General features: G+C 43.5%; 1 protein-coding gene across 2 annotated transcripts; it reads right to left on the reverse strand.

Annotated features, from left to right (window-relative positions):
- Positions 1-1,513: 1,513 nt before the first annotated feature.
- On the reverse strand, positions 1,514-3,356 carry s100b (S100 calcium binding protein, beta (neural)). Of its 2 annotated transcripts, none has more exons than XM_021571442.3 (3): positions 3,215-3,356; positions 2,502-2,657; positions 1,514-2,222 (listed from the first exon to the last, which is right to left on the reverse strand). In XM_021571442.3, exons 2-3 carry the CDS (start codon positions 2,637-2,639, stop codon positions 2,073-2,075), a joined length of 288 nt encoding a protein of 95 aa, XP_021427117.1. In that variant the 5' UTR covers positions 2,640-2,657; positions 3,215-3,356; the 3' UTR covers positions 1,514-2,072. The 2 variants fall into 2 exon arrangements, with proteins under 2 accessions (XP_021427117.1, XP_090064363.1); XM_090208237.1 differs by lacking the exon at positions 3,215-3,356 and adding an exon at positions 2,902-2,969.
- Positions 3,357-21,424: the final 18,068 nt, after the last annotated feature.

Here is a 21,424-nt window from a genome sequence, read left to right on the forward strand (position 1 = left end):
CATTCCTGGTTCAAAGGTTATTTTGCTCTTTGAATAAGGTGCACGACAGTGCACCTTGGAGAGAATCTCTCATAGGCAGTTTATTAAGCCTTTGACAGAGGAGACGACAGGACCACATCCCTAGATCTCTCCATCTGAGCCCGCTCAAAGGGTAGCAGGGATGTACCACAGGCCACCATCCAATGAGGCCCTGCCAATTAAGATGGCCACAACCAGTAAGAAGGATGCATTTTCTGATCATGCACTCAGGTGCATTCATGTTTTAACAGATGCACCATGTGCATGGTAACATTCTGCTGTCTATTCTCATACGCAACACATACATCTCGCCTAGTCGCGTCAAAAGGACCAGGAATCCATCAAGGAAGTGCGTCAGAGATTGATAGTCCAATTAAAACTTTTCCCCAAATGCCATTAACGTCTGTCTCTGTTGAGGAGTAAAAACAAGCTATTTGCCAACTCACAATGTTCCCTCAGAGTTTTGGAGCACTGCCCATCCACTTTATTTCCTGGTCTCACACAGGGGGCTGAGGCAGCCCTCCAGACCATTACGTTATGTTTCAGCACCAGATGCAGCAGCCTGTGTTGAAGGGTGTTTAAATGAGGCTTTTATGTCCCGTGTGCGTAAATACTTTTTGACATTTTACATCCACAATACGTCTACTGTCCCCAGCGGTGTCATGTCCATAGGAAGAAGCCATTTCAGACTATCACGTTAGAGCAGCTAGCTCTTTGGACTCTCTTAGCTGGCAATGTGGGTAGACTTTAGAAAAGCAGGCAATAACTAAACGTACTGAATAGGACTCACATTTTTTACTCAGCTTTTTAGCAGAGACGCGCAGTTTGTTTCTTTTAAAAATGAACCACCATTCAGAGGGACACAGACAGCTCAAGAGGTGTGGTTAGACGTGCATAAAAATGAACATGTACTTTTTGACATAGAACCAAGCGTAATGGTTATGGCTCTAGATTACAGGAGAATGCTGTTTCAGTTTTTTTTTTTTTTTTAAGTGAAATTCTCTTACTTACGGACGGGGAGCCTAGCACCCCTGCGAACAACCCCATTTTTTTTTCAGAGAGAAAAATCTCATCTTGTGTCAGCCGTTGTGTGTATACTTTCTGAGAACATGGTCTCCCAGGAGAGCGTTGCCATTGGCTCAGTGGACCACTCCGTTTATTGCTTTCACTGTCTCTTCATTCCCAGCACAGTTGAAACACTGAATTGGTAACAGACATCAAGAGGTAGCACGTATGGCACGTAGTCATGATAGTATGGAGATGTTTACTGAGGATGCATCGGGGAGATTTATACATTCTCCGTGTCACTGATTCAATATATTTGACACAGTCGCTATGTCCAGTAGGTGCCAATGCTTTTGTCATGGAGCAACACTGCCACTCAGGGGCACACATCACAACTTTTCTACAGGAGACAGAAATATGAATGGTATGAATCTGAAGGGAAAAAGGACATGGTGTAACTGGTGAAAAGTATGTCCTTGTATTCATCGGATCATCTTTATTGATTCTCTATGTTATACTTTTAATAGCATCTCACAAAGCACAGTTCATTTGAAAACAACTTTCATAAAAACAGAATTCAGATCAAGATATTGGATGGAATTCGTCAAAAAAATTTGGGTTCAAAATCAAACTGGAGAATACTTGTTTTACTTGCCAAACCATGTCCAATGTAGCTGATTATACATGCATTGTTAGTGATAACAATTGAACCAATTTAGAGCCGCAGAAATGCATGAGTCTTTTACCTTGGGTCTTAGCTTTACAGTATAACAAGGAAAGTGCTCTATGCTTTGTTGGCAAAAGCTATTCTATGAAGTTTCAGTGCTAAAACAATTTGGTTTTGTCAACTCTGACAAGACACAGGCAATGAAACAAAGTGCCTTAACCCTTTGTAGGCAAACAGGGTATAAGAAACCTATTGAAACTAAATGGAACCAACAGGAAAAATACAAAGTTTTCATTGACATTTAAGTTGTTTTGATCAAACTAAAGTTCCTACTTCATAATTTACTCGCTTTCTCTCTCTCTCTTGTTTAACTGGTGCCTAGCTACTCGTCCTCATGGTGCTCGCAGAAATCATGGCAACAGACAGTTACCATGGTGATAAATGTCATGAACTCTTGGAAGTCCAATTCCGAGTCTCCATCCGTGTCCAGGCTCTCCATCAAACTGTCCATAGTGGCCTGGTCCTTCACTTGCTGAGGGCAAAAACAGTAGATAAGATATGGTCATATTTGATTGGCTAAAGGTGCAATCTGCAATATTTACGGCTGGTTTATGGTCATTTCACCCATTGATTCTAGAATAATAATGTACGAAGGCCTCATGAGCTTAGTGCAACAAATTCTGTAAAATGACTTATGATTTATTGATAAATGCACATACGCTGTAAACATAGCCTAGATCCAAACCGCATGTTCAATTTAAACAACAACATATTAAATATTGTAGTGAAAATGTGGTAGTGATATACTCACCCCTGTAAGGGCTGGTAGCTCCTCATTGATCAAGTCTTTCAGTTCACTTTTCTTCAGTTTGTGCTTGTCCCCTTCTTTCTCTGCATACTTATGGAACACCTCCATGATGGTGGCCAGTGAACTCTCCAGATCAGTCATTGTGGTTTGTAATGCGATCTACAACGTAGAGCAAAAAAGCATTTAATCTCTAGGCCTAGCATGTGACATAAACAACAGGGTCTTAATTCATTTGAGTTTGCTACAGCAGGGAAATAGTCCTGCAGCAACAGGAAATATGAATCATTATGGGGATAATAACCAAATGGACATTCTTTTGCAGGGGTTGAAACAGTTCTCATCAGGGAAAATCAAGTCTGAAATTTCAAAGTGGAAATGACAAACTTCCGAAGTATTTTTAAACCTCAAATATACTGCAAGTTTGACGTTTCCTTCGTTGGAGGAACCTGCAAACAGGGTGATAAAACATGAAGATCCTACACCTGTAAGCAGTCATGTAACTTAAATACATCAGATGATGACATTCTATCTCTCAGACCTCTCTCTCAACAACAACAACAAAAAAGGGCAGCACAGTGATTAGCGGGGAGTAATGAAGATACTCGTACAATTTAAAATAACCTTTTAAGCCTGTCATTACACTATACAAATCCCCAAATCAAAGTCCATGAACAAATGCCTCCAAACAGCACATACAGTAGAACATCTTGACTTACCAGTGAGTCTCGGACTGGAACAAAGGTGATTTGCGGATGAGAGTGAGTAGTGGCTGTGGAGGGACAAAGAGTATAGGCTTTTATAGTTGGTGTGGGGAGGGCCTAGTGCCTCTGGTCAACCACCCTGCCAGTCCAGCACACTGACCAATAGGCTCTTTTTCACCCTCTCACTCCACTGTATTCTCACCCAGAATTCACCATTGTTGTCTATGCCAGTCTTTTACCATGTTATAATGGTCAATTTACAGTATTGTTTGAATACCATTCTTTTGTATGACATTATGACATTGAGCTGAATTTGTGGATTTGAGCTTCCAGGTTTACAACTGATGTGTAAGAAAGGGATATCACTAGATTGCACTATATTATAATAGGCTTTGAAAGCATTGTCCAACGAATTAGGCAAAAAAAACAAAGAGGACTTTCACCCACTCCCCCTATGAGCCTTCCTAACCTCTTTACCTGTGATTGTGAAGAGGATTTTCCATGCATGGCCATTTGTATTGATCTCTTAGACTTTAGGACCTTCTGGTTGCCACAATCCCCACCAACCTTTTGTCTGAGACAATGTCCTGTTTCAGAGGAAATGGATGGTTGTGCATGTTAATGAACACATTTCTTTTCACTTGTGGAGTTGGCCAGACGTGTGCCCTATACACCCCCTGACTACTAAGTAGGCACAGCCATTCATGTCAAACTCATGTAAAAAAATAAAAAAAATAAGTGAAATATGCCGTCGTGTTTCACCATTATGAATAGATGCCTGAACTGTAGGAATGAGTGTTACAGTTAACTAGAGCTACAGTTAACTAGAGCAGAAATAGGAGGGCTCGGATTTAGTTGATTTACTATTGAGCTAAGACTTCCAAATGTGAGGTGTCCAAAGTGTAGGTATGCATAAACTACAAAAAGCTTAACCCACAGTAACAACATAATCCCTTACCATTTCATTAAAAGAGGTTGAAAAATGTTTTGATCAAGTTCCAGAACACATTGAATTCCTGTTCTACTGACTTCACCCTCCCACGAACTCCCTCAACTCTCTGGCCAGCATCTGTTTTGCATTCTTCTCAGGAAGCGTTCGGGAGAAAGTGCTTTTTGCTTCATGATAAATGTTTCTTTGTCTCTTCCGAAATATATTTTGCATGCTTCTGACAACAGTTGACCATTGTCCACTGAAAACAGTTGTTCTTGTGTGAAGAAAGCAGCGTTGCTTGCTTTGAAAGACTGTCTATAGTCATTGTAGTCAGATGATTATATAAACTGATCCAGTCAAATCCATGATCTATCATTTTCATACCTCTTCTCTCTCTAACTCATTAATTAAGCATAAAACAAACTACGCTCTGGAAAATGCTATTGGTAGGAGGTTGAGTTTTTCTAGATGATTTCAGCTGAGCTCAGAGAAAAATCCACCCAATACCGAACAATCATCTGATCATATCATATGCACTCTATCCAATGACCCGACAGGACTGTTGGGCAGGTAGGTGATAGAGTTGTCGACGTGACGCCGAGCTGAGAATAATCTCTCTCTCTCTCTCTCTCTCTCTCTCTCTCTCTCTCGATCCTTTGAGCACAAACAAATCGGTGTAATGATGAATGCATGATTATTTCAGTGTATCACGTATCAAGTAAGAGGATTCATACAGATCAAGATGAAGAGTGTTGTGTTCCTATTGGGTCTGATGGACTTGTGACTTCCCATCTTGAAGAGATGCATATGATGAGCCACGGTGGTGGGGGATGCTGGGATAGTAGTGAAGACACAACAGACAGGGCTCTGTAAAGACTAGCCAAGCAACCAATCACATGCTCCCATTGACTAGTCATCTCAGGGCAGGAGTTGTAGTACCAGGATGTGAGTATGGCTGTCATTCCTTGTCCACATCGGCTAGCTATCCATCAATGTCTTTAATATTACTATTGATACTGGTGTTAACCTAACCCCAAAACTGGATTATATGGCTTGGAGATGTTGGTAGACAGATTTGTTATACTTGTGGCTTAAAGCAAAAGTCCTTAATTGAAACAATAAGAAAGTGCTCACCCCACCTCTATTATGGAAAAAGCTTTTATTTTTTATTTTTTTTATTTTTACATCTTACAAGTTAAATAACTCTTAAAATGTTTATAAAAACATTGTCTCACTGTAACTCTCCAAAAGAGAGATGTCACCTTTTGTAGAGTGAGATAATGCGGTCTCCCTGTGTTTTGCTGTAACCATGGCTACAGGTCAGAGCCTCTCGCTGAGTTGAAAAGGTTTGCCAAGTGGCTGACTCATCCCTGGCAGAGCTCTAGTGGTCTGGACACTGACTGGGGGAGTAACCAGGGGTAGAACTAAGAAAACAACACTGAGGTTTGGTAATCTCAGTATGTTCTCGTCTCTAGTGTTTGGTAATCTCAGTATGTTCTCGTCTCTCACCTTCTCTCTCCTACTCTCCCCTTCTCTCCACTTCTCTCCCCTTCTCTACCCATCTCTCTCATTCGCTCTCCTTCTCTCCCCTTCTCTACCCTTCTCTCTCCTTCTCTCCCCTTCTCTACCCTTCTCTCTCCTTCTTTCTTATTCTGTCCCCGTATCTCCACTTTTCTCTCTTCTCTCCTTCTCTTCCGTTCTCTTTCCTTCTCCAATTGGTAGATTTCTACTTCAACTGGGATATATGTATATTGCTTGTAAGTCATGTATTAGCGCGGGGCTTTAGGTTAACAAGTTATTCCATTGATCCCCTTAGCTTACCATTTAAAAGCTCTACAGAAATGTAATGTTGGGCTCGTTGCCACAAGGTGGCACTCATGCTGTACATAGAGGACAAGTTTCAAGTTTCAAAAGACACACAAAAAAGTGATCAGTTTCAGTCATCATGTAATACCCATCAGATTGAAAAGACTATCAGATTTTTTTTGAAACGCACTGGTTATGATAAGGGTGAGGAGAGAAAGTCACATCCTGCAGGGAACACTGCTTTTATGAGAAGGAAGTGTAATGTTTCGTTCAACACACAAAGACACTTCATTTTCCTCCGGATCCAATCTGTGTTCAGGGACACCACTCCTCATCAACCTCTTCTAATTACATTGCATCTATTAACATATTTGATGTGTTCGACAGGTTATCATCAAGTCCCAGCGCCAGCGTTTGCACAGATAAGTACTGCGTTTCACTGGAATTGAGATGCGAAAAGGTTGAGGAAGGTTATGGACGATCCATTCTGCAAAGTAATTAACTGAATATGGTGAGGGAATTTGCCAGCAGCAACTCCCAGAACATTCCCCTCGGAAGTAAATAGATATCTGGGATTGGTCCATTCATTATATGATAGGAGCTGGATGAGAGTTAGATAATGATAATAACGTTATGGTATTCACCACTAGAGGGAAGTAACTTAACACTTTATTTGGTAAAGAAGTTGTGACTTCAGCTCTTGAATGCTTGGCATACCCACGTACAGAACACCCATTGACTGGTAGTAGGCTCTTTACAACCCATCTCAGAAGGTTTGTGACAGCCAATCAGATCGAGATGCATGCCATAGAGCGCGTTCCTCTGCACATGTGTCGCTGTCGCATGCCAGATCTTACAAATGCCTGGATAGGCATTTTACCTATCAACGCGACCAGTCACTTTCCGCCAACTCAGATGTTGCATGCATCAGTCAATGGTCACGTGCCACATCATCGACTGTTCAATCGGGCACCAGATTGCGATAAAATATGATGTGATTAGCTGAAACGTAAAATACCTTATCCAGGCATGGTAAGATCTAGCATGCGTTAGCAACGCCTGGTCAGAGAGACACACCCACCATCTTCTCAATGTCACAAGTTGTCCTTATGATGAGATAACTGTGGGCCAACTTGGAGTCTTCACACTTGATATATAATATTCCATTTGGCAGACTCTTTTCTCACTGTCACGCTCACATACATTTTAACATATGGATGCCCCAGCGGTAATCAAACCCCTATAACCCTTGGCGTGCTCTTAACCCTTGCACCATGCTCTGCCGACTAAGCCACACAGGACCACTTGCACTGCCACTGACCCATTGACTGGTAGTCATCATCACTGTGACTGTATGAGACAAATACCGGGCCATACTGATACTCTATCCACCTTGGCAGTTGTCTGAGGATTGGCCGATGACACCCACACTCTGAATTAGCTACGAACTGGTAATTGGCCTTCTTCCTGAGTGCCTCTCAATACATCACATAGTAATCATGAGAGAGCCTATATCCACCAATCCTATGTGTGTGATCCAATGCAACTCTCACTGAAAGTAGGACAGGGGTCAGGGGATACAATCCCCACCCACAATCTGCTTCATCTTCATCCCCACACAAAGAAAACACCCAGATGGACAGACATCCCTGTTGGCCAACATTGTAAGTGTACTACATTTATTTGACTCTTTGCAAACTGGAATCCACATATCCTGAGGCTGCATTCATTGTAGCTGGGGATTTTAACAAGGCTAATCTGAAAACAAGACTCCCTAAATTGTATCAGCATATCGATTGCGCAACAAGGGCTGGCAAAACCTTGGATCATTGCTATTCTAACTTCCGCAACGCATATAAGGCCCTCTCCCGCTCTCCTTTTGGAAAAGCTGACCACGACTCTATTTTGTTGCTCCCTGCCTACAAACAGAAACTAAAACAAGAAGCTCCCGCGCTGAGGTCTGTTCAACGCTGGTCCGACCAATCTGATTCCACACTCCAAGACTGCTTCCATCACGTGGACTGGGATATGTTTCGTATTGCGTCAGACAACAACATTGACGAATACGCTGATTCGGTGAGCGAGTTCATTAGAACGTGCGTTGAAGATGTTGTTCCCATAGCAACGATTAACGTTCCCAAACCAGAAACCGTGGATTGATGGCAGCATTCGCGTGACACTGAAAGCGCGAAACACTGCTTTTAATCAGGGCAAGGTGACCGGAAACATGACCAAATACAAACAGTGTAGCTATTCCCTCCGCAAGGCAATCAAACAAGCTAAGCGTCAGTATAGAGACAAAGTAGAGTCGCAATTCAATGGCTCAGACACAAGAGGTATGTGGCAGGGTCTACAGTCAATCACGGATTACAAAAAGAAAACCAGCCCAGTCACGGACCAGGATGCCTTGCTCCCAGGCAGACTAAATACATGTTTTGCCCGCTTTGAGGACAATACAGTGCCACTGACACAGCCCGCAACCAAAACATGCGGACTCTCCTTCACTGCAGCCGAGGTGAGTAAAACATTTAAACGTGTTAACCCTTGCAAGGCTGCAGGCCCAGACGGCATCCCCAGCCGCGCCCTCAGAGCATGCGCAGACCAGCTGGCTGGTGTGTTTACGGACATATTCAATCAATCCCTATCCCAGTCTGCTGTTCCCACATGCTTCAAGAGGGCCACCATTGTTCCTGTTCCCAAGAAAGCTAAGGTAACTAAGCTAAACGACTACCGCCCCGTAGCACTCACTTCCGTCATCATGAAGTGCTTTGAGAGACTAGTCAAGGACCATATCACCTCCACCCTACCTGACACCCTAGACCCACTCCAATTTGCTTACCGCCCAAATAGGTCCACAGACGATGCAATCTCAACCACACTGCACACTGCCCTAACCCATCTGGACAAGAGGAATACCTATGTGAGAATGCTGTTCATCGACTACAGCTCGGCATTTAACACCATAGTATCCTCCAAACTCGTCATCAAGCTCGAGACCCTGGGTCTCGACCCCGCCCTGTGCAACTGGGTACTGGACTTCCTGACGGGCCGCCCCCAGGTGGTGAGGGTAGGTAACAACATCTCCACCCCGCTGATCCTCAACACTGGGGCCAAAAAGGGTGCATTCTGAGCCCTCTCCTGTACTCCCTGTTCACCCACGACTGCGTGGCCACGCACGCCTCCAACTCAATCATCAAGTTTGCGGACGACACAACAGTGGTAGGCTTGATTACCAACAACAACGAGACGGCCTACAGGGAGGAGGTGAGGGCCCTCGGATTGTGGTGTCAGGAAAATAACCTCATACTCAACGTCAACAAAACTAAGGAGATGATTGTGGACTTTAGGAAACAGCAGAGGGAACACCCCCCTATCCACATCGATGGAACAGCAGTGGAGAGGGTAGTAAGTTTTAAGTTCCTCGGCGTACACATCACAGACAAACTGAATTGGTCCACCCACACAGACAGCATCGTGAAGAAGGCGCAGCAGCTCCTCTTCAACCTCAGGAGGCTGAAGAAATTCGGCTTGTCACCAAAAGCACTCACAAACTTCTACAGATGCACAATCGAGAGCATCCTGTCGGGCCCACAACCGTAAGGCTCTCCAGAGGGTAGTGAGGTCCGCACAACACATCACCGGGGGCAAACTACCTGCCCTCCAGGACACCTACACCACCCAATGTCACAGGAAGGCCATAAAGATCATCAAGGACAACAACCACCCGAGCCACTGCCTGTTCACCCCGCTATCTTCCAGAAGGCGAGGTCAGTACAGGTGCATCAAAGCTGGGACCGAGAGACTGAAAAACAGCTTCTAACCCATCAGACTGTTAAACAGCCACCACTAACATTGAGTGGCTGCTGCCAACACACTGACTCAACTCCAGCCACTTTAATAATGGGAATTGATGTAAAATATATCACTAGCCACTTTAAACAATGCTACTTAATATAATGTTTACATACCCTACATTATTCATCTCATATGTCTACGTATATACTGTACTCTATATCATCTACTGCATCTTTATGTAATACATGTATCACTAGCCACTTTAAACTATGCCACTTTGTTTACATACTCATCTCATATGTATATACTGTACTCGATACCATCTACTGCATCTTGCCTATGCCGTTCTGTACCATCACTCATTCACATATCTTTATGAACATATTCTTTATCCCTTTACACTTGTGTGTATAAGGTGGTAGTTTTGGAATTGTTAGATTACTCGTTGGTTATTACTGCATTGTCGGAACTAGAAGCACAAGCATTTCGCTACACTCGCATTAACATCTGCTAACCATGTGTATGTGACAAATAAAATTTGATTTGATTAGATTTTTAAGTATACTTTCCTGTGTACTACAGCTCTATTTCCTGTGTACTTTAGTCTGATAGTACACTACCTGCATGGGCCAATTTTTTAATGCAAGAAACACATAGTGACGTTAACTAGTCCTTAACTATGAATTGCAAAGAAAGCAACAATGGGCCAATTTAGAGGGGGTTTAATTGTTGATTGGAAAACATGCAGATTGAAGCTCAGCTCAGTTGTAATTCAGACTTGGCAACAGTAGTGCTCCTCTATTTGTATACACTTGCAAATGAAGTAGCTCAGTCAGGAGACTTCTAGAAGTGACCAGGGACAGGAATAGCAACATCTACACACCTAGTTAGATTATGGGTCAGTGTACTAGCAGGGCTGGGCAGGGCTGGGGATGAGAAGTGTGTGTGTGTGTGTGTGTGTGTGTGTGTGTGTGTGTGTGTGTGTGTGTGTGTGTGTGTGTGTGTGTGTGTGTGTGTGTGTGTGTGTGTGTGTGTGTGTGTGTGTGTGTGTGTGTGTGTGTGTGTGTGTGTGTGTTGGCTAATCCTGTCATTCACACTCTCTACTAACTCTGCCAACTGCCTCAGTGAGACAGACAGTTAAAGTCGGCCAGGCCTAACACCATATGTGGGTATCCGGTCTCTGCCGGAAGAGACTCCAGCAGAAGAGACAAACAAACAAAACCATTTACAGTTAGATCTTTAAGCCAATTCCTACTGTGGAAGAAACGGAGGTCACATGACATCAGGCCACGTAGCTCTAAGGCTTAGCAAAGAGAATTACCAGAACTACACGGGGCAGCTGAGACTTGGGAACAAGTCCTGACTTGTTGTAAATTCTTTGCACAACACCAGAAGAATATCTACTGTGATAAGTGATTTCATCCATGGTCTTACACCTAGAGGCGGAGGCTGATTAGGAGAAGATAAGGTCTCATTATCATACTGTGATTAAAACAATAGCAGCCTCAGGTAGCAATGTGAACAGCCTTCACGAGTAGAGCCTTGCAGACCTTCTTTCTTCCTTAGATCCAGGTACGCAGCTATTCAGAAAGGGTTTGTAATAGAACTGGGCATCTGATTATGGTCATAGGAATTGGCTTAAAGAGGTAGGGTGTTTAAGGGTGCTACTGATAAATCAAAGAGCACCTTGATTAATTGCACTATTACCAACAGCCAGAAGCCTCTCTGAAATGGTTTTGAATTCATTCCAGTACAGCTACAGTGCCGAAAGCCAAAAATCCAAAAGGTAGAATTGCTTGGCTTTGTTACACAATAGATATGCCAAGAATTGCCACGTTATCTTTTTTTTAACATTTTTTAAACTAGGGCAAGTTAGTTAAGATTTTGTATCTTCTTTACAATTGACGCCTGATAAATTACTATCAATTCAGCATCAATTTAGCTTAAAAATTGTGCTTAGTCAAAGCTTATCGGGGAGGAATGTTATGCCATTCTGTGCAGATCTACAGAGCTCAATAGCTGCTAGAACTGCTTTCCATACTGAACCATATGAGGGAACATATTTCATAGTAACGTATGGTGGTGGTACCCCTACAGTAACTCTGTAGCTTATTATACAGTACAGTTCATTACTAGCCTCTCTCTACTACACTCCAATCATGTTGGACACACACACACACACACACGCACATTTTTGAGCTGAGCAATTGGACGGGAGGAAATGGCCATGTAGCATTTTTAAAGGGTGTGGTAGTTCTCACTTGGCATCACTTTAGTCTCTATAATAAGTCTGTAAAGTCCACTAGCTCTGCTAGAGGACAGATTTATCTGGCTTTATGAAGCAACTCCTTGCTTTAATGTTAGTTTAATGGCCTGGTCCAGTATCGTAGCATGCAGAGAGTGAGAGAGCACCACACTTTCGAAAAAGACAAGTGAAATATGTAGTTTCACATGTGACAAGCCCATTTTCAAAAGTGAAATGGCTTAGATTTCACATGTGAAATCACATTTTCACATGTAGTAAATTTAGAGTTCACATGTTAACACCACCTTTTCTCATGTGGGAGGATAACATGTTTTCACCTCACATGTGAATTGCAATTTCACATATGAAAATTAACATTTGAAAATCGCAGTTTCACATGTGACATTGCAAGTTCAGATGTGGGGGTGAAATAGTGTTATTCTCCACACATGTGACGAGCTTGTGTTAACATCTTGCAGTAGCAATGTTTCCACATGTGGAATTGCAAATTATGTAATGCCATTCTGTAAAAAGGCTACTTAGCCTACCTGAGTATAATAATTAAAGTGTGTTAAAAATAATGATTTATTAATTATTGTAGTCATCCATGGTGATACAGTCTGAGGTCCAGAGCGCTCTGGAGCATGTTTCCATCAAGGATCTCTCTGCACTTCGCTCCATTCATCTTTCACTCAATCCTGACTAGTCTCTGAGTCCCTGCCACTGAAAAATATCCCCACAGCATGATGCTGCCCCCACCATGCCGGTGTCCTCCAGACGTGATGCTTGGAATTCAGGCCAAAGAGTTCAATATTGGTTTTATCAGACCAGAGAATCTTGTTTCTCATGGTCTGAGAGTCCTTTAGGTGCCTTTTGGTAAACTTCAAGCGGGCTGTCATGTGCCTTTTACTGAGGAGTGACTTCTGTCTGGTCACTCTACCATAAAGGCCTGATTGGTGGAGTTCTGCAGAGATGGTTGTCTTTCTTGAAGTTTCCCCCATCTCCACAGAGGAACTCTGGAGCTCTGTCAGAGTGACCATCGAGTTCTTGGTCACATCCCTGACCAAGGCCCTTTTCCCCTGATTGGCCAGCTCTAGTAAGAGTCTTGGTGGTTCCAAACTTCTTCCATTTAAGAATGATGAAGGTCACTGTGTTCTTGGGGACCTTCAATGCTGCAGAAATGTTTTGGTACCCTTCCCCAGATCTGTCTCTCAACACAATTCTGTCTCGGAGCTCTACAGACAATTCCTTTGACCTCATGGCTTTTTTTCTCTGACATGTTGTCAACTGTGGGACCTTATATAGATAGACAAGTGTGTGCCTTTCCAAATCATGTCCAATCAATTGAATTTACCACAGGTGGACTCCAATCAAGATGTAGAAACAGCTTAAATGTGATTAATAGAAACAGGATGCACCTGAGCTCAATTTTCAGTATCATAGCAAAGGATCTGAATTTTTATGTAAATAAGTTATTTCTGTTTTTTAAAATATATTTTGCCAATATTTCTAAAAACCTATTTTGGTGTTGTCATTATGGGGTATTGTGTGTAGATTGATGAGAAAAGAAACCATTTTTATACATTTTAGAATGAGGCTGTAACATAACAAAATGTGCAAAAAGTAAAAGGGGTCTGAATACTTTCTGAATGCACTGTCTACATGTTTACAGTACGTAGCGCTACCACTAGGAAAGGCATTCAGAGTGCTTCTGCTGCAGCCTCTTCTTCGACAATGTTCCGTGACCGTTGGAAGGAGCCCAGTGAAAATATATTTTATATATTCTATAAGATATTCTATATTTATCCTGTGTACCGGTTTGTAATCATTTTCATATCGAGAGGTATCATGTTTAAATATACTGTGTTCACTTTTCTGGTCATTTGGATGCATCATTTAATTGTTTTGACCAATTGAAACACAAGTGAGATTTTCCCATTGACAAGTAGCTAGCTTGCTCACTTTTATATGAGTGTATGTACATGTGTAAATATGAACCATGATAATGATATGTATTTTAGAAGGTTACTTTTAATGACATTTGTATCTACTGATCGCATAATTGCTAACTGCTAGATTGCTTAATGACAGACGATAGCTAGCTGTCACGCCCTGACCTGAGTATTCTTGGTTTTCTTTATATATTTTGGTTAGGTCAGGGTGTGACATGGGTGATGTATGTGTTTTTGTACTGTCTAGGGTTTTTTGTAGGTTTATGGGGTTGTTTACCATCTAGGTGTTTATGTATGTCTATGGCTGCCTAGATTGGTTCTCAATTAGAGGCAGCTGTTTATCGTTGTCTCTGATTGGGAACCATATTTAGGCAGCCATCTTCTTTGGGTATTTCGTGGGTTGTTGTCTATGTGATGTTGCATGTTAGCACAGAGTTTCTATAGCGGTCACGTTCGTCTGGTTAGTTTGTTTTGTTTGTTTAGTGTACTTCGTGTTTTTTCGTCCTTTCATTAAAGTATGCATTCACACCACGCTGCGCTTTGGTCTCCTCCATTTAATAAACAGACCTAAAAGGGATTATTTTGTACTTGAAAATGTGTGAACGTGTTTGCCACTGGAATGAATGTAATACATATAACTTTCTACAAAAACATGCTTTTGAAATAGGGCTGTCAGAGTTAACCTCTTTAAATGTTTGTGCACATTTATTTATTGAGTTATTAATTGCATAGTCTGAAAGCATTCGAAATACATTAAACATCCAAAATACAAATTGACATTGAGGGGAAAAAAAAGTGTGCTTCATAAATTTACCCTATCTTGATAACCATTACTATGGACAAAATCAAGACATACATTTTCTTACAATCCTTTTTATATTAAAAAAAAATCTTAAATTGCAGCTCCATTTGAGCATTTTCTGAATTTGCGATTAATCGTGATCAATCACAGCAAATCCTTTAATTAACGAAAAAAAAAATGTAAACGTTTGACAGCCCTTTTTTTAAAAATTGAACAGTCAATAGTCTGAGACCTGAGTTCTAATCCTACTAGTTACAAAAGTAGTGAAATGTTATTGAACCACATGTCTGAGTCATTTGACAATCCATGTGAGAATAATCAAGTGTCTGAAAACCACATGTCTGACTCATGTGAATACTTTTTTTATATATATATTTTTCACATGTGATTTGTTCAAATGTCTGTTCATACACACTACCGTTCAAAAGTTTGGGGTCACTTAGAAATGTCCTTGTTTTTGAAAGAAAAGCACATTTTTTTTGTCCATTAAAATAACATCAAATTGATCAGAAATACAGTGTAGACATTGTTAATGTTGTAAATTGACTATTGTAGCTGGAAACAGATATTTTTTTAATGGAATATCTACATCGGCGTACAGAGGCCCATTATCAGCAACCATCATTCCTGTGGTACATTGTACATTGTACACAATGGTACATTGTGTTAGCTAATCCAAGTTTATAATTTTAAAAGGCTAATTGATAATTAGTAAACCATTTTGCAAATATGTCAGCACAGCTGATACATTCTGTCCCTCTAGATGAATTCAGACCGGAGAGCAAACTGAAAACATTTGCCTTGATTATAAAACCTACACCTCTGTATCCTGCCAACTTCATTAATTAGGGATGATCATTCTTGAAGGGCATCGGCCAGAGCCAAATCTCCAGACACATAAGATGTAAATATCCTCCTGGGATGGGAAGGTGTACTGTTGTCTCACTCACACACACACACACACACACACACACACACACACACACACACACACACACACACACACACACACACACACACACACACACACACACACACACACACACACACACACACACACACACACACACACTCTGGGGATGGGGAGGTGCACACACACACATGCACGCACACACACAGACACACACACATGCACGCACACACACAGACACACACAAAGGAGTATCTGTCCAGCTGACCTCTCACTAAGATAACACATTACTCACCGCTGCCACTAGAGAGTCAGTGCCATGGGAGTGCATGCAGCCCCAGCACATGGACCATGACTAGGCTGGGTGTTTATTCCATCAGTGGGAATTAGAGGACATCAATCAACCTGCCCTTTAGATTTAATGCTAAATTATATGTTAAGTGCAGATGTATGGGGACAAACTTTACTATCATTCAGTAACCAATTTAGATCATAAACTTCTGGACACATGAATGTATTATTCAACACCCAGTTTTATTTTCACATGATGAAGGGCTGAACGTGAATCTATTTAGCTAGATATACCTTCCTCTTAATCTTTATTCGTTTACCATGTAAAACAGATTGTACATCTCCAGTGACACTATAAATATCCTAATTGATACGTTTATCGTCTCCAAGGTACCTGCAGCATATCCGGGGGAAGGGTGAAGAGGGCGTAATCCCAGAATCATTCAATTGGCCAGGTGGGTTGCCATGGAGATAGAGGGTGCCAAACCCTGTGACCTCTAGGTAATCAGAGTATATCTGAATCTGGGCCTTATGATTTCCAGCTAAAGTACCTTATAACAATGTTAGGTTGCTCCAACGTTGCCACACTGTAATGGTCATGACCTTCTCACCACCTATTTGCAATGTTGTGAAAATGTTGTGTGTCGTTAGTAGGGTTGACTTGTAGCACTTCCTAGCACTTTAGCCTTTTCTTTCTAAAAGAATAATGCAACAAAGGCAGATGGTTATCTGTGGATTAGGGATTCGATTAGTGGGGCATTGCTCAGATACAGACTAGGAAATGTACCTACAGAATTGACTTCCCTTTAACAGATCTTCCGATCAGTCCTGCCACTGAACATTTTCTCTGATATGAACACTGCAATATTATTATGCGTGATGATATTAACAAGAACTTTATTCTGTCGGTAGATTAAAAAGAAGAGCTGACTTTTCTCCCAGCTATAAAATATGGATTTTTTGTATTGTCTAATGAGTCAGCACAGCTCATCAAATCATAGCAGTCCTCTCTGCAGTAAAAGTGGTAGCATTTGGAATGAGAGACATAATTGCGACTCTTTTTTTTATTTAACTTGTCAAGTCAGTTAAGAACAAATTCTTATTTACAATGACAGCCTAGGAACAGTGACGGCCTAGGAACTGCCTTGTTCAGGGGAAGAACAACAGATGTTTACCTTGTCAGCTCGGGGATTCAATCTAGCAACCTTTCAGTTACTGGCCCAATGCTCTAACCACTAGGCTACCTGCCGGCCCCCGGCTCTAGGCAGACACTTAATGCAGCTCACTCGTTGAAAGTTTGCACTCAGTCTAAATTGAATGATGTGGGTTAAATCCAAAAGTGGAAGCCCTATCTCTTTACATTTTATCTTTTAACCTGTGCATGCGTGTGTTTGTGTACGTGCGCTCTCGTTGGCTGGCCCTTGCTTCATACTCGTCGCCAAACCCACTGGCTCCAGGTCATCTACAAGGCCCTGCTAGGTAAAGTCCCCCCTTATCTCAGCTCGCTGGTCACCATAGCAGCACCCACCTGTAGCACGCGCCCCAGCAGGTATATCTCTCTGGTCACCCCCAAAACCAATTCTTCCTTTGGCCGCCTCTCCTTCCAATTCTCTGCTGCCAATGACTGGAACGAACCACAAAAATCTCTGAAACTGGAAACACTTATCTCCCTCACTAGCTTTAAGCACCTGCTGTCAGAGCAGCTCACAGATTACTGCACCTGTACACAGCCCATCTATAATTTAGCCCAAACAACTACCTCTTCCACTACTGTATTTATTTATTTTCCTCCTTTTCATCCCATTATTTTTCTTTCTACTTTGCACATTCTTACACTGCAAATCTACTATTCCAGTGTTTTACTTGCTATATTGTATTTACTTAACCACCATGGCCTTTTTTTGCCTTTACCTCCCTTATCTCACCTCATTTGCTCACATCGTATATAGACTTGTTTATACTGTATTATTGACTGTATTTTTGTTTTACTCCATGTGTAACTCTGTGTTGTTGTATGCGTCGAACTGCTTTGCTTTATCTTGGTCAGGTCTCAGTTGTAAATGAGAACTTGTCCTCAACTTGCCTACCTGGTTAAATAAAGTTTAAATAAAAATAAATAAATACATAAATGTGTGTGCGTGCGACTTGTGTGTGGGTGTGTGTGTGTGCGTGTCCATGCCAGAGGGCAAGTCCGCTGATTAAATGACACCATGCACATGCTCCATCTTGTCCACTTGAGCAAATAAGCTGTGTTTTGTCGTTGTCCTACGTATGATGAATACCATGGAGTGAACCCTAATTGATAGCTGCCTGCCTTCCCTATCTAATGAAGCAAAGGCATACCGAGTGATTGATATGTCCCAAATGGCACCCAATAACCTACATAGTAAACTTATTTTGACCAGAGCTCTATGAGCCTCGGTCAAAAGTAGTGCCCTACATAGGGAATAGGACTCAGCACTCAGCATTCACACTTGGTGAATCTACTCTATTGTGTGATGTTTGATGTCGCCAATAAATGCATATATTCCAAGATGTTATCTTGTTTGTTATGCTGTTAGCGTACCCGAGACGTTGACGCCGAACCCGCCTGCACCTCTCTGATTCAGAGGGGTCGGGTTTAACGCGAAAGACACATTTCGATCGAATGCATTCACTTGTGCAACTGACTAGTTATCCCCCTTTCCCTAGTGTGAGGCTCAGACAGCTATTCCATGTCTTTGACTGATCTCACCAGCAACAGAGCGTGAACAGTGGTGTCGTCAATTAAAAGTTGTGTCTGTTTGCTGCTCATTATTAGTTCTCCCAGGTATTGCTGTGTTGTAATGAATGTCAAATTACCTCCACCATTGAATGTCTCTGTGTCACGTTCTGACCTTTATTTCCTTTGTTTTGTCTTTATTTAGTATGGTCAGGGCGTGAGTTGGGGTGGGCAGTCTATGTTTGTTTTTCTATGTTTGGTTTCTGTTTCGGCCTAGTATGGTTCTCAATCAGAGGCAGGTGTTGTTAGTTGTCTCTGATTGAGAATCATACTTAGGTAGCCTGGGTTTCACTGTTGAGTTGTGGGTGTTTGTTCCGTGTGTGTGTTTGTTGCCACACGGTACTGTTTCGGTTTTTGTTCATGTTCACGTTTATTGTTTTGTATTTCATAGTGTTCTGTTTATATCTTAAAATAAACGTTATGGACACTTACCACGCTGCACATCGGTCCTCCGATCATTCTCGCTACTCCTCCTCAGAAGAGGAGGAGGAATGCCGTTACAGAAACACCCACCAACAAAGGACCAAGCAGCATGGTAACAGGCAGCAGCAGCAGGAGAGGCAGCGATACCTGGAGAGATGGACTTGGGAGGAGATTCTGGATGGTAAAGGACCCTGGGAACAGCCAGGGGAATATCGCCGCCCCAAAGCAGAGCTGGAGGCAGCGAAAGCAGAGAGGCGGCATTATGAGGAGCTAGCACGGCAGCGCGGCTGGAAGCCCGAGAGGCAGCTCCAAAAAATTATTGGGGGGGAGGCACACGGGGAGTGTGGCGAAGCAAGGTAGGAGACCTGCGCCAACTTCCCGTGCTTACTGGAAAGAGAGAGGGACCTGGCAGGCACCGTGTTATGCGACACCGTGCGGTGCATAGCCCGGTGCGGTACATTCCAGCTCCTCGTATCGGCCGGGCTAGAGTGGGCATCGAGCCAGGTGCCATGAAGCCGGCTCTATGCATCTGGTCTCCAGTGCGTCTCCTCTGGCCGGCATACATGGCACCAGCCTTACGCATGGTGTCCCCGGTTCGCCAGCACAGCCCAGTGCGGGCTGTTCGCCGCACTGGCCTGGCTACGGGGAGCATTCAACCAGGTAAGGTTGGGCAGGCTCGGTGCTCAAGAGCTCCAGTGCGCCTGCACGGTCCGGTCTACCCAGTGCCACCTCCACGCACCAGCCCTCCTGTGGCAGCCCCCCTCCTCCTCTTCTACCTACAGGTGTTCCCGCCTGTCCAGCGCTGCTAGAGCCTTCCTCCTCTCCAGCACTGCCAGAGTCTCCCGTCTGTCCTGAGCCGCCAGAGTCTCCCGTCTGTCCTGATCCGTCAGAGTCTCCCGTCTGTCCTGAGCTGCCGGAGTCTCCCGTCTGTCCTGAGCCGCCAGAGTCTCCCATCTGTCTTGAGCCGCCAGAGTCTCCCGTCTGTCTTGAGCCGCCAGAGTCTCCCGTCTGTCTTGAGCCGCCAGAGTCACCCGTCTGTCCTGAGCCGCCAGAGTCTCCCGTCTGTCCTGAGCCGCCAGAGTCTCCCGTCTGTCCTGAGCCACCAGAGCCGCCAGTCTGTCCTGAGCCGCCAGAGCCGCCAGTCTGTCCTGAGCCGCCAGAGCCGCCAGTTAGCCAGGAGCCGCCAGAGCCGCCAGTCTGCCAGGAGCCGCCAGAGCCGCCAGTCTGCCAGGAGCCGCCAGTCATCCAGTATCCGCCAGAGCCGCCAGTCAGCCAGGATCCGCCAGATCCGCCAGTCAGTCAGGATCCGCCAGATCCGCCAGTCAGCCAGGATCCGCCATAGCCGCCAGTCAGCCAGGATCCGCCAGAGCCGCCAGTCAGCCAGGATCCGCCAGAGCCGCCAGTCAGCCAGGATCTGCCAGAGTCGTCAGCCAGTCCAGAGTTGCCCTTCAGTCCGGAGCTGCCCCTCAGTCCAGTGGGGCCCTTTAGTAGGGTTGCCAGTCCTAGGTTGGCGGCGAGGGTCGCCGTTCCTAGGAGACCACAAAAGCGGACTAAGACTATGGTGGAGTGGGGTCCACATCCAGCGTCAGAGCTGCCACCATGGACAGACGCCCACCCAGACCCTCCCCTATAGGTTTAGGTGTGCGGCCGGGAGTCCGCACCTTTGGGGGGGGGGGGGGGGGGGGGGGGGGCTGTTTCCTTTCTAGGTAAATTGTATGTCTATGGTTGCCTAGATTGGTTCTCAATTAGTCTATTGTTGTCTCTGATTGGGAATCATATTTAGGCAGCCATATTATGTGGGTACTTTGTGGGTGATTGTCTATGTCTATGTTAGTTGCTTGTGTCAGCACAGTTCTTATTATAGCTTCACGGTCGTTATTCGTTTAGTGTTTTGTATTCCGTGTTCAGTGCTTTCTTTAATTAAAACATCATGAACACATACCACGCTGCATTTTGGTCCGCTTCTTACGACGATCGTGACAGGCAAGGACTAGGGATAAAAATACAATAAATCGAGCTAAGAACAGGCAGAATCATAGAGGAAAACCTTATTCAGTCTGCTTTCCAACAGACACTGGGAGACAAATTCCCCTTTCAGCAGGACAAGCAGGACAAAACTCAAGGCCCAATATCTACTGGGGTTGCTTACCAAGACAGCGTTGAATGTTTCTGAGTGGCCTAGTTACAGTTTTGACTTAAATCGACTTGAAAATCTATGCGAAGACTTGAAAATGGCTGTCTAGCAGTGAAATAGTAATAATAAAAAAAACATTTTAAATAGTAGTGTGAAAATATTGTACAATCCAGGT

The sequence above is a fragment of the Oncorhynchus mykiss genome, chromosome 18, assembly GCF_057628025.1.
Source record: "Oncorhynchus mykiss isolate SJ-2025 chromosome 18, ASM5762802v1, whole genome shotgun sequence".
In the NCBI taxonomy this organism is placed as follows: Eukaryota; Metazoa; Chordata; class Actinopteri; order Salmoniformes; family Salmonidae; genus Oncorhynchus; species Oncorhynchus mykiss.